The 12,210-nt window shown below is 39.2% G+C and overlaps 1 protein-coding gene across 1 annotated transcript; it reads left to right on the top strand.

Annotated features, from left to right (window-relative positions):
• The first annotated feature begins 2,507 nt into the window (after nucleotides 1–2,507).
• Nucleotides 2,508–10,121, top strand: LOC118332672. The gene is made up of 2 exons (XM_035668066.1): nucleotides 2,508–2,679; nucleotides 7,327–10,121. Exons 1-2 carry the CDS (start codon nucleotides 2,543–2,545, stop codon nucleotides 10,046–10,048), a joined length of 2,859 nt encoding a protein of 952 aa, XP_035523959.1. The 5' UTR covers nucleotides 2,508–2,542; the 3' UTR covers nucleotides 10,049–10,121.
• The last annotated feature ends 2,089 nt before the right edge of the window (nucleotides 10,122–12,210 follow it).

Genomic DNA, 12,210 nt, shown 5'->3' with positions numbered 1-12,210 from the left:
GAGCCGAAGGGTCTGTCCTTAAAAGGCAGTTTTTCCTTCCTATGAATTGGCGCTTTACAAATAAAATTTAATTGAATTGAAAATTTAATTGAATTAAAGAGTGAGAGTTGGTGGGGCTCAATTTAGCAGTCTCACAGCCTGAGGAAAGAAGCTGTTCTGTAGTCTGGTGGTATGGCAGCCGCATGACGCTGGCGTAGCTAAAATCCCATTCATTTTGATTGAGCTTATATGAAATGACTCCTGACTGTGGCTGTAAACTGCATTCTTTTTCCATTTTTAGTACAGCAAATTTCCAAAATGCCATTCTCCTGACAGACCTGCATACTGAACGTGAGGAGCAGAGTGTCACACCTCAAAACCGGCAGGCAATCCAAGCAGTGAGGGGAGGTCAGTGGTCAAATGTTTTTGTGACCCCTATGAGGCACATTAATAATACATTGATAATACATTCAGACACCAACACCCACGCACTTTCACTTAAAAGCAGCCAAAAAAAGCATGTTCCAAATTTCTTTCATGGTAATAAAATGAGACATCTGGTTGAATTAAATGGACGTTTGCAGTAAATGTTTATGGCAGAAATGAAAAGTGGCCACTGGTTGATGTCACCATATCCATGTTTCAGGGGGCTGACATTCCCAGAATGCAGCTCTGCACAGCTGACTATACATCAGGAGGCGTGAGCTTCAGAGTGTGAGCCTTCCACAAAACGTGAAACTCAAATAACACATGACAGCATTGATCCAATTCAGGCAGACCACAGCAGGAAGCCAAATGATCTCTGACTTTCAAACCCCCATTAAGTCATATTTTAGACCTGCAAGCAGTGAAGCCTCAGACTAAAGATGTCTGTCAGACACTCTTGCTCAGAGTGAAACATCTAGAAAAGTACTGATCGGATTATTTTGTGGATATCTATGATCCCCAGTGGATGATGGTGCAATGTAGTGGACTGTATTGGGACTGGGATCCTGTGTGTCCCATAAATCTCACAGGAGTGGGTGGGAGTGGGCGGGAGTGGTTGGTCAAAAAAAGACTTTGGGTCATGGGTTTTACTGACACAACACAGTAACACAACATCTTTTCACCAGCAGGACTGCCAAAGAATACAATCTCTATGGTGCGGACACAAATGGTCAGAATGGTTGCACACACATAGCAGGGGTGGGCAGTAATGGTCAGAAATCCAGGAGCAGGATTAAGAAAACATTTCCCCACATGGTTTTAGTGTAATGTGAGATTGAACTGTTCAACATTCAAAAATGATCTAAAATGATCAACAGAATAAAAGAAAGAACAGTTTTGATGTCAAAGTGTCTTATGTTTCAGAGTTATCTAGTGAAGTTAGCATGCTAACCAACAGCTCCATCCTGCCCTGTCTCGAAGTATATATACGATAGATTAGATAAGATAGATAGATAGATAGATAATAGATAGATAGATTTATTATCCTAAAGGGAAATTGGGTCATCATAGCAGCCAGGTACATTTAAATACAATTGAATAAAATACAATACATCAAAGGCAATAGTCGGATAGTATATATTAAACTACTTCTTTTAATTCTAAAAAATCAACAAAAAGTCAAGAAAGGAAATATATATTCTATTTTTCTTATCCAACAGATAAAACATTCTGGCTCTATATGCTGCTCTCCCGTCCCTGGCTGATCCACTGATTCCCCCCCTTGGCATCCTTAGATGCACAAGTTAACTAGCTAACATTAGCTACCGTTCAGTATCAGTGCTTACTTTAGCAACAAGTAAAGCTATCTGTCCATCAGGAAAATCTGTAAATCACCAAGACTGGAAGCAGAGCCGGATGCCAGGGGTGCCAGGAGCTAACCCCGGCAAGAAAACCACCTCGGTTCTGTATTCCCTGTAGATAACCATGCCCCGTTCATTTGAGTATAACAGATGGAAATTAAAAGAGCTGGGAAGTGAATGTGACATTAGAAAATAAAAGTCCCCTGAAATAAATAAGCAGTGTAGAAAAACATCTTTTTACAAATTGACATATACATTATATTTATATTTATATTTTTCTATACATTTATTACCTCATTTATTCATTTCAGGATTTATTTCATATTCATATTTATATATGTTTTTCTTCATATTGACTATAATGGCATTCCATACAGATTGGAGTGACCACTAACAGTAATGTTGGAAGCATGTGTGTAGAGAAGGCAAGGGATCTCCCTCTGTGTGTGTGTGTTTGTGTGTGTGTGTGTAAGGGAGTGTGTGTGTGGTGGGTGTTATATTTTTAGTTAGGACAGCCCCTCAAACATCTAACAGCAGGTTAATGAATCTTGGCGTGACAGCAGCTATATAGGAGCTGAGCTGCCTGCAGCGCCTTAACACAGATGATCACGACTATAAGGTACATCACCTCCACCTCTGCAAGGAAATGACAAATATTATCAGTGTCCAGAAATGTGAATATAATAATAATCCTTCAGAGCTTTCTTTATCTTTTTTATCTGTGTGTGCAGGAAATTTAAAGCTATTTGAAGCAAGGAGTTTAAAGCAGTTTGAAGATGTCTAGTGAGAAGAACCCAGAAGTGGTCGGCTGCGACGCCTCCATCATGAAGAACGTCTGGGAGATCAGAGCGAGAGAGTATGGACAGAAGATGCAGCAGGAGCAGGAACGCATAGAGAAGAGCGCTCTGCCCTCGTAAGGACTGAAACTGTACATCTATCTGTGTGTGTGCACTGGCTGTCTGCATGACCTTAAAAAGTCTGTTAAAATATACACCCAGTTTCTATCTTAATTTCCATATAAACTAAACTACTACTGAACAGTGTAACTCTCTGATAGACTGTTTTTGCACATCTAACTGTTTTTATTTCTTTATAAAATTGAACACTGGAGCACTCTCCTTACTGCAGTACGTAACTTATAAAAATATAATTTTTTCATATTTGCTGAAACTTTAACTATATTCTGACAGTAGTACATAAAAAAATCAGGCCCCGTGACTCCTCCTACTGCTCCTAAGGCCTTTAAAACAGTTTACATAACCCTTATGGCATACTGTATGGCAACTGAGTGTATGATTGGGTGTTGATGAAGGAAGTGGGACACTGTGGACTGCTGCTGGACAGGGAGGGACTGACAGGTTCTGGAGTTACAGCGGAGGTTAATTACTGAAATGCTGACCGAGTTGTCACAAACAAATGATCTTTTGTTTCTCTGCCCAAAAGTTTATCTTATCTTCTTATATGAATGGAAGTGTTTCTGCGATCACAGATTAATAACAAATACAATTCTAACATTTGAAGAGGTGATAATGAAAGTGTAATGGATGGGAAACCTGATCCATCAGCACACTGAAAGGTTAGCAGTTAACACCAACACCAGACCTCGGACATGAGACATGCACAAGAATGGATTATATGTCGCAACCCTTTGGATAGCTGAACAGATTTAATAGGAGGCGTAATGACTAGCTAAACAAAGTGACACACATATATATACACACACCACATATATATATATATATATATATATTACAGTGGACACTGAACACTGAGGGAGGGAAGCTCAGTGTAGAGTTACTGTGCATCAGATAGCAAATATAAAATTGCATCACGGAGTTCTGTGCATACATGTCAATCTGTAATCTGCACAGATTGCATTATATTAAATGTTAAACTCACATCAAAAGCACAAGCACTCAACATTTAAGCAACATTTTTATGTCTTAGTATGTTCATTTGCTACTTAAAGTAACTCCTACCCATTTTCTAAAGCTAGAAATTAGTTGATGGATTGATTTCCTGCCTTCCAGACAGCCATTCAACCAAGTTCATCACAACTGTTGACAGAAAATTAAAAGTCGGGAGAATGACTATATAAATATATAATTTATATAAGAGTTCATATATATGCTCATACCATTGCCTTCCCCAGGAGAAGAGTTTTTTTTTTCAAAATATGCCCAAACTTTGCTTTGAAAGCAACCTTTATGTAAATGTAAATGGAAACGTATTCTGAATGGTGGTTGTTCTTAGCAAGGTTTTTGATGTGTTCATCTTCTGTTCCATATATTGATGACACAACATGGATGAGCAAGAAAAAAATAAACAAGAAAATATATCAATTGTACATGCATCTCAGTAAAGTATCTGCTGCACTGGCAGCTATCCAGTCAAAATGTAAGAATTTGTTAGAAAAATGTAACCCATGGGGGAAAGTTTTACATGCATTTACATAACTAGCTTTGATGCTTTCCTCAGAATGTTACAACAAAATCTAATTTATAGATACTTGTCCTCTAGGAAAGGAAAAGGAAATGAAAATGCTTCATAAAGGGGCCATTTAACAGAGGAAGAGAAAAAAGAGTCAGATATGAATGTATTTTGGTATTGTAAGGAAGTGGCATAGTTTTGGTTTAATGTTGAAAAATGGATCTCTGCTCACAACTCAAGTTTTTATAGCTGTCCTTTGACCATAATGCTTCAGGATTTAAGGGATGATGAAGAAGGAAGACATCAAATGGTCAGAAATGGTTCTGAAGCATCAGTGAAAAGGTTGTTAATTGGAATAAATAACAGAATTTAATTTGATAACGGTCAATTAGAGGGATGGAAATATTTTAGTTTTTGTTGTCTGTGCATTGAAAAATGATATGTGTGTATGTAAATGGTTAGACATCATACATGTATACGTACCGTAAAACTTCTAATAGCCCGGGCATTTATTTGCTTAAATCACTGAACACGGCCTGCCTTTATTGCAGACGTGTGTCTATTAGAGACAGGCGTTTAATTAATTTAAATTTTATTTTTAAATTAATTTTTTATTTATTTATTTATTTTTTTTAAATTAATTTTATTTTTAAATTTATTTGTAAAATAAATAAAAATTAAGATATCAAACAACATATGAATTACGAATCATTCACTTAATCTAGCTCTGAGATCTAGGCCAACCTTGTGTGCAGAGCGAGAGAGAGAGAGAAAGAGAGAGAGAGCAAATGCAGCCTTTCTTAGAAGAATGAAAGTTGAAGGTTTTACCATAGTTGTGGTATTTTTATTTTTATTTGCACAGGTTTTAACAAATCAGTTGTGCATGTAAAAACAAAAAAAATCAGGTAGACCACAATGCATTTTAAATGAATATTAAATTACTAAATTACTATTACTAAAATCTTTAGGTACTGTATTTGCATTGTTTAACAAACTTCATAGCCTACCTAAAAATGGGAACTAAAAGAACATGAAGCCTATTGGTAAAAATATGGTAACACTGTAGACCAATGGCTAATCAATAATAGCCAAATCCTGGCTACATGGTTGATCAGAACACATCAAAATCAAACAAAGAAAAAACATTAATAAAGGCTACAATGTACTGTGTGTCAAAGTTTATATGTCCTCATTATCGTCATCCTCAACTACCAGTTCGTTGTTAAACTCTTTCTCATCATCGCCCTTCTCTTCCTCTCCCTCTCCAACTTCAACCAGCTCTCCCTGTCTTGCCTGAGAGCCATGGTTATGTTGTAGCCCCGCTTGAGCTCCGCTTTGGTGGCAGCGCTGATGTGACATCGATGAGAATCCAAGACTAGCAGACGAGGACTGCAGTTTACTTTTCTCAGCCAGTCTGCAGTCAAATCCTCATTCATCCAGCCATTTGTGGAGGATGCTACCACCACTCCACTGATGTTTTGCATTGCATTGACTTCCCTAACACTCCCTTTGAACACCACATAAGGCTTCAGTTTTGTCCTGTCCGCTTTTGCAGCAAGCACCTTGGTTAAGTGACTCTTCTCGTGGCCCGTAGTTTTCAGTGGAACACTACGCGCACCTCTCATATCCACCATAGTCGAGGCAACCATATCAAACCAGACAGCTGACTCATCCATAGTTATGATCTTTCTCTCCTCAATCAAACGCGTCAAAATTCACCAGCTTCCCGTTGAAGTGCCTGGCGTCTTTCTGAGTTGTAGGTCTTCTGTTATTATAAGTTATTGCGGTGGAGAAATGTATCAAGCCAGCCAGAACTAGCAGCAAAGACGTTGACATAATTTCTGTCACGCACGGTGGCATGGATTTCTTTAGCCTTCTTCCTGATCATCTTGCAGGAAACTCTGAGGTGTCTTGACCGCATGCTGTGGATCCACTCACACACTTGTAGCTCCAGCTCTTCAAAGTCTGGCCCTTTACTGTCAAACAGACGCCATTCTCTGACTCGTTTTGGATAAACAGAGAAATGTCTTGCTGCTGCTTCTCCTGACTTTTTTCTCTGTGCGGCCGCCATGACACTCAAACGTGAAAATCGTTTTATGGCACATGATAGTATTCACAACTTGTCTCTCTTGTTTACCATGTTACCTGTAAGTCTGAATGAATTGTGCATTAGTGTTCATAGTTTCTGTAAAATGAATTGAATGACTGAACTGTGGAGGATCTAACTGAACTGTGCATTATATCCATATTGACAGAAGTTTAAATGTTAACCGTATATTTGAATAGGCGATCTAAACGGCTCAAAAATCGCTCAAGAGGGCGACCCGGTACGTTTTAAGAGGTCCATTCAGTCAATTCTCCTCCAATTTGTAATTGATAGAAAAACTGTTTCTCTCAAATGCAAACTTATAAAAAAACACTAAAAACTCAATTATTCATGCTCAAACCAATTTCAAAATAAATTTATCCACAGCAATTTGAAGTTGGAAATTTCAAATCACATAGATTTTATAATACATTTGAAATTAGCCGTTTATACTTTTACTCACATAGATTTAAACTAGTGTTTTCACTTGAGTAAAATAACATTAAATTTACATAAGCAGGAGTCATGCATTCTCCACAACATGGTCTATTGACCTACAAGCAAGTATCAATGTATCAATCTGTAACATTACCCGACCCTGCACAGTGTCCCCACCAGCCTAAATATAAACAGTGCTGTCATATATGCATCCTCTGTGGAAATCAATACATCACATGTACTGTAACCTAGCGATAAACTCTACCTTTGTAGTACGGTACAGCTATCACAACATACACACAATATATGGGGGAGTGACAAATATTAACTCATAAAAGCCAAGACAGATGACAATATCTTTCTCTCTGTTGATATGGGGATGTAAGTCCATTGTTCTGGACCTGTATTGGCAACATATCCTTATGTAATACTTATATTAAACAATAATCACTTAAGCAGAGAATAGCTGTTACTTTCTTCTGCAAAAATTAGGTCACCCTTATGAGGTAACTTTTCATTATGTCTGTGAGAGATGTTGTCCCTGTATGTATTTATATTTACTGCAGGCATTCTGCAGGCTTTTAATACTGTTTGTTTTTTCCACAGTATTAACAAGGACTGGGAAGGTCGTTTGCAAGCCAGTTTTGGAAACTACAAAAGGGTGGAGAGGAAAACTAAACCTGCTGAAGATCAGACAGACAACAAGAATGTGTGGAAGAGCAAGAAACCCCAGGCTCCTCCTACCCCTCGCCGTGGCGCAGGTTCAGGGCCACTCGGCAGACAAGGAGACCAGAAAAGGGGCTTCTCCACTCCAGCCCCCAACTACAAGGACAAAAAGGGGCAGAACAAGAATTTAAACAGGCTCATGTTCCTCACCCAGACTCAACCTTCTGCTATGGTATGGGGGAAGTCTTGGAAGTATAACAAATCATTGCCACCACCAGAAGATGGTGCTGCAGCGCCATCAGATTGGGGCAAGTGCTGGATGTTTGCTACCCATCAGCCTTACTTTGAACCAGGCAAACCTTGGTTAAATGGGCCTAACATGCTGGATCCTCAAAGCCTTCATCTCTGTAAGAAACCTGAATACAGAATGGTGGAATCACAAGAGCTAGACTTGTGTCTTCCAACTGAGGAGTGGCAGATGTCCTGGAGAAAATTTGACAAAAACAGTAAGAAGGGAGATTCTGGAGAGAACGATCCCAAATTTGGAATCTTCACCATGTTGGTGGAGACTCAGCACCACAATGAAGTCTTGTGCTCATCAGAGTGGAGCGACTCATGGTCATCAACCAAGCCAGCAAGTCAGCAGGATAATATTATCATCCAAAATGATGGTCTACTAAATAAGTCTATTTCTAACAAGCAAGATAATAATGCAGAGATGAGCCCTGAGTGGGAAGAATGTTGGAGGCTTGTCAACCACCATGGCTGCAACAACTTCAATTTGCCTCAAGTTCAAAAGTGTCACAGTCCAGAGTGGGCTGATTCGTGGAGAGCAGCCATGGTGGTCTTAAACAACCACAAGAATTCTGATCCCTCTCTGAGCCAGGATTACAGTGGCACCTGTGATGATCACGGCCAGCAGAAAGAGTCACATCTGCACAAAAAAATGCTTAAGTCTCATGAACAGAAGTACAGAGATCTGTACTCGAAGCTCTACAATGAATTTAAGGGTCTCTCTGAGTGGAGCAAGTCATGGCAGGTAAACAAAAACAACTCTAAACCGTGTGAAGAAATAGAGAAAGCCCTAAATGTCTCACCACCAAAGATGGAAACTGATCTGGAGGCGCAGAATGTGGAAAATGATGCAAAGGGGCATTATTCAACATCAGAGAAAGTTGACCCACGCTATGAGCAACTGAGACATAGCGTAATATATCACTCAAGGAGAGAATTCACTCAATCTCACCAGCTTCATCTGAAACACTTGGAAAATGTCTTATCTGCCCCAGAATGGAAGGACTCTTGGAAAACACTGAAACACAGAATGAGAATGGAGAGAAGAAGAATGAGGCCGGACCCCTCAAGGCCTTTCAGAGCATCTGAGAAGGGAGGAGACAGGAAGCCCACTGCATCAGAGTGGAAAAACTCATGGAAATTCACCTGTCAGCCTCTGCGTCAGGAGCCTGAACATTGGCAGCAGGGTTGGTCCACCATGCCCCAAATCCGAGTAGATCGTGTGTGGGACCAGAACCACTTTGCACCTGTCGAACACCCCAAGAATGGACCAACCGTGGAGCGAAATTGGGGAGAATCATGGAGGTTCTCGAGGGTCCAGCACCGATCAGAACTTGGGCAGGATGGGGCACAAACCAGCCAAGGAAGATCAAGTGTTGCTTCTCAATTTACTGAAAATTCACAGACACACAGGTCATCTGGACAAACACGTCATGCTAGGTCAGGTTCTGATTGGCAGGATGCCTGGATGGTCTCAGAAACCCAGTTCCACCATGACAAACCCTCTTTAACCCAGTGGAGGGAAGCCTGGAGGTGTTCTGTCTTCAACACAGCGCATTGGACTGAACAGGTGCCTAGAGAGAAAAGAGTGGATGTGATGATGGCGATCCAACCCCAGAGAGAGAAATTGTCCTTTCATAGAGCCAACGCTAAAATTAGCAGATCTTTTGACAACCAGATATTCAGAGAAAGATATCCTGAGAAACAGTGGAGCGCCTCATGGAGAGCTGGGAAAAGCATGGGCAGCAGTACTCAGCAGCAACATGGCATTCCTAATGAGTATGGATCTAAGTGGGGAATGTCATTCAGGCTCGCCAACCCCATGCCTCACATGGAGCAGCCCTGGGTGGAGTCCTCTCCTAACCCATGTTACTATAGAGTAATGTGGTCAAGAGGAAAGAAAGTACAAAACAACATCAACACCAATTTCAGCAACAACCCTTCAACTTTCAGGCTTTGGGGAAATTCTTATTGTTTCTTGCAGGGGGCCCGTGGACAGATGAAAAATAAATCTATGTCTAAACCCATTGATCCTAGGGTGATTATGACAAAAAATACTAAAACAAGGAAGCATTTGTACTCCACCATTGAGAAAGAGAAACAATCAGACAGGAAATGGTTAGGATGCCACCTGTTGGGTAAAACCCAACCACGTCCCAAGAAAGGCCCTGCTTCAGGAAAAAAGCTTAAGATGGATGACAAAAACAAAGACAAATTCTTTGAAGAGTGGGCAGAATCTTGGAGATTTTTGGTGTGTCCTCGTAGCCTGAAAAAACAGATGCCCGGGATGTCACTCTCAGGTTGGGAGGAGTCATGGAAGTTCCTTCTTCCACCCTACCAGCCGATGAATGGCCCCAAGGCCAGATAAAAGGCATTGCTCAGTCAAATTTTTCTTCAAACTTTAAACAGCGGACAACCTGAAGTAGTAAACACTGCATATACAAACCATGTCAATAAATAAAAATAAATAAATGCTGTACCACTTGCAGTATTTCTTTTCTTTTTTTCCCACTAGTTGAGAATTTATTTGTGCGTCAAGTGAGAGTCAACAAAGGCAGCATTGCAATTATAAGCTAACTCATTTGTATGTTAGAACATTAGCTTTCTATTGAGATATATATATAATACATTTCTCATCTGGACTGTGAATGTTCATTTTGGAGCAAAAACAATCAACTAACATCATACAGTATAAACACGACAATAACAAGTCTTGTTTAAGAGCACTACAGCAGGTTTGGACGTTTTGTACAAAAAAATAAAAATAAAGACGAGACAAGTTTTAAGAGGGTAACTGTACGTCGAGTTTTGAATTGTAAGTTGAAAAGTTTGCAATGTTTAGTAAATATGGAATGACCACTTATTGATTAAAGGATAAATACATCTGTTACTGTAGTGTGTATTTCTGCACTGTACCACAATAATACACAAATCTTAAAATGATATGGAGGTACATAAGAACTATTAAACGTATTACTTCAAATGATTTACATAATGGTATCTCTAAAAGATTCATACCCTAAATATCCACAGTGATCCGTAGTGTAGCTTAGTGGTTATGGCTGAAAACTTGGTTTCACATTTTTGTGAATGTGTGTGTATTTCTTTATAACACTGAATATTCATGACTAAATAAACAACAATGAAAGTTAATATTTGGAAAAAGCACTATAGGAATTCTGTTAATCTGCTTCTTCAAGACTGGATGGTGTAATTAAAAACAAAAAATTGGTATTTTCAAAATTGCATTTAAAATATCCTTTTGTGGAGTCAAGTGGTTTCAGTTTCAGTCCATAAATTCCTCCACTATCAAACCACTCCATCACTACTATCCCCTCCCCAAACAGTATGGGAGAGAGTGAAAGTACAACTAAAAGACAACAAGTTGAGAATAACTATTTTCCTATTTGCACATTAATTTACTAAAATGCAGAGATGTTGCAGCCAATAGATGGATGAGTTTACTGAATTTTCTTTAAACTACAGCTTAGAAAGTGCACAAGAAAAATGTGAATGTACAATGAAAGAATGAGTAGATGTAATAATGTTGAACAGTATATCTAATGTTGATATATTTGTGTGAGTGACTGAGCTGGCAAGCATGAGGAGTCACAGGCGGATTTTCAAAAGGAGGGTTTATTTCAGCCACAAATGAAACAAGTTACAAAATAAAAGCAAAATACAGAATAAGTAACAATACAAAATTAAACTCAGGTTGAGAGGGTTATTTAAACATGTAATCTAATACAATTACTTACCTTAAATCATTAAACCATTAAAAAAATGTCAGTAACCTCATATCCTCAACATCAAACAGCAAATAAAGAAATATCAATGTATTCTATAAGACAACAGAACAATGTAACCTCGGGAAAGAAAAAGAAAACAAAAGAGGCAGAATAATACTTTCACACTTTGAAGGCATACCTTTGCACTGCACTGTTGTTCCCATTTTCTGCTTTAAAGAAATAGTGGCATTTTTTTATACTAGAGGCCATGATATTGAACTGGCAGCTGTGGTTTCAGTTGTGAGACTCATGAAATGTTGCAATGTGTGTGCACTGCGCATTGTACTATATTGTTCTTTGTAATCCTGCTTATAATCCCCATTTTTACTAAATGGAAATGTGAAATTTGATTGCTGCTTTGTCCTGTAACTGTAATGGATTACAGTTACTTGTTTTTGAATCCTGATTTCATAACACCTTTACATGTAACCCCTTACTCCCCATGCCTGATATATACATACCTGAATAGAACTGAACAGACTGAACTAATTTGGACCACTTTGATAGGTACTGACCACTGCAGACCGGGACACCCCACAAGAGCTGCAGGTTTGGAGATGCTCTGACCCAGTCGTCTAGCCATCACAATGTGGCCCTTGTCAAAGTCGCTCAAATCCTCACGCTGACGATTTTTCCTGCTTCTAACACATCAACTCTGAGGACAAAATGTTCACTTGCTGCCTGATATATCCCACCCACTGACAGGAGCCATGATAACCAGATAATCAGTGTTATTCACTTC

The sequence above is a fragment of the Morone saxatilis genome, unplaced genomic scaffold (assembly GCF_004916995.1).
Source record: "Morone saxatilis isolate NCDOM2014 unplaced genomic scaffold, NCSU_SB_2.0 Contig21, whole genome shotgun sequence".
In the NCBI taxonomy this organism is placed as follows: domain Eukaryota; kingdom Metazoa; phylum Chordata; class Actinopteri; family Moronidae; genus Morone; species Morone saxatilis.
Note: the sequence above shows the minus strand (reverse complement) of the source record. Positions and strands in the feature narration are given on the sequence as shown.

Bases quoted from the DNA above. Each gene is read 5' to 3' on its own strand.
- LOC118332672 (XM_035668066.1), top strand. From the start codon at position 2,543: ATGTCTAGTGAGAAGAACCCAGAAGTGGTCGGCTGCGACGCCTCCATC. The intron at 2,680-7,326 runs GTAAGGACTGAA...TTTTTTCCACAG, and splicing joins GAGAAGAGCGCTCTGCCCTC to TATTAACAAGGACTGGGAAG.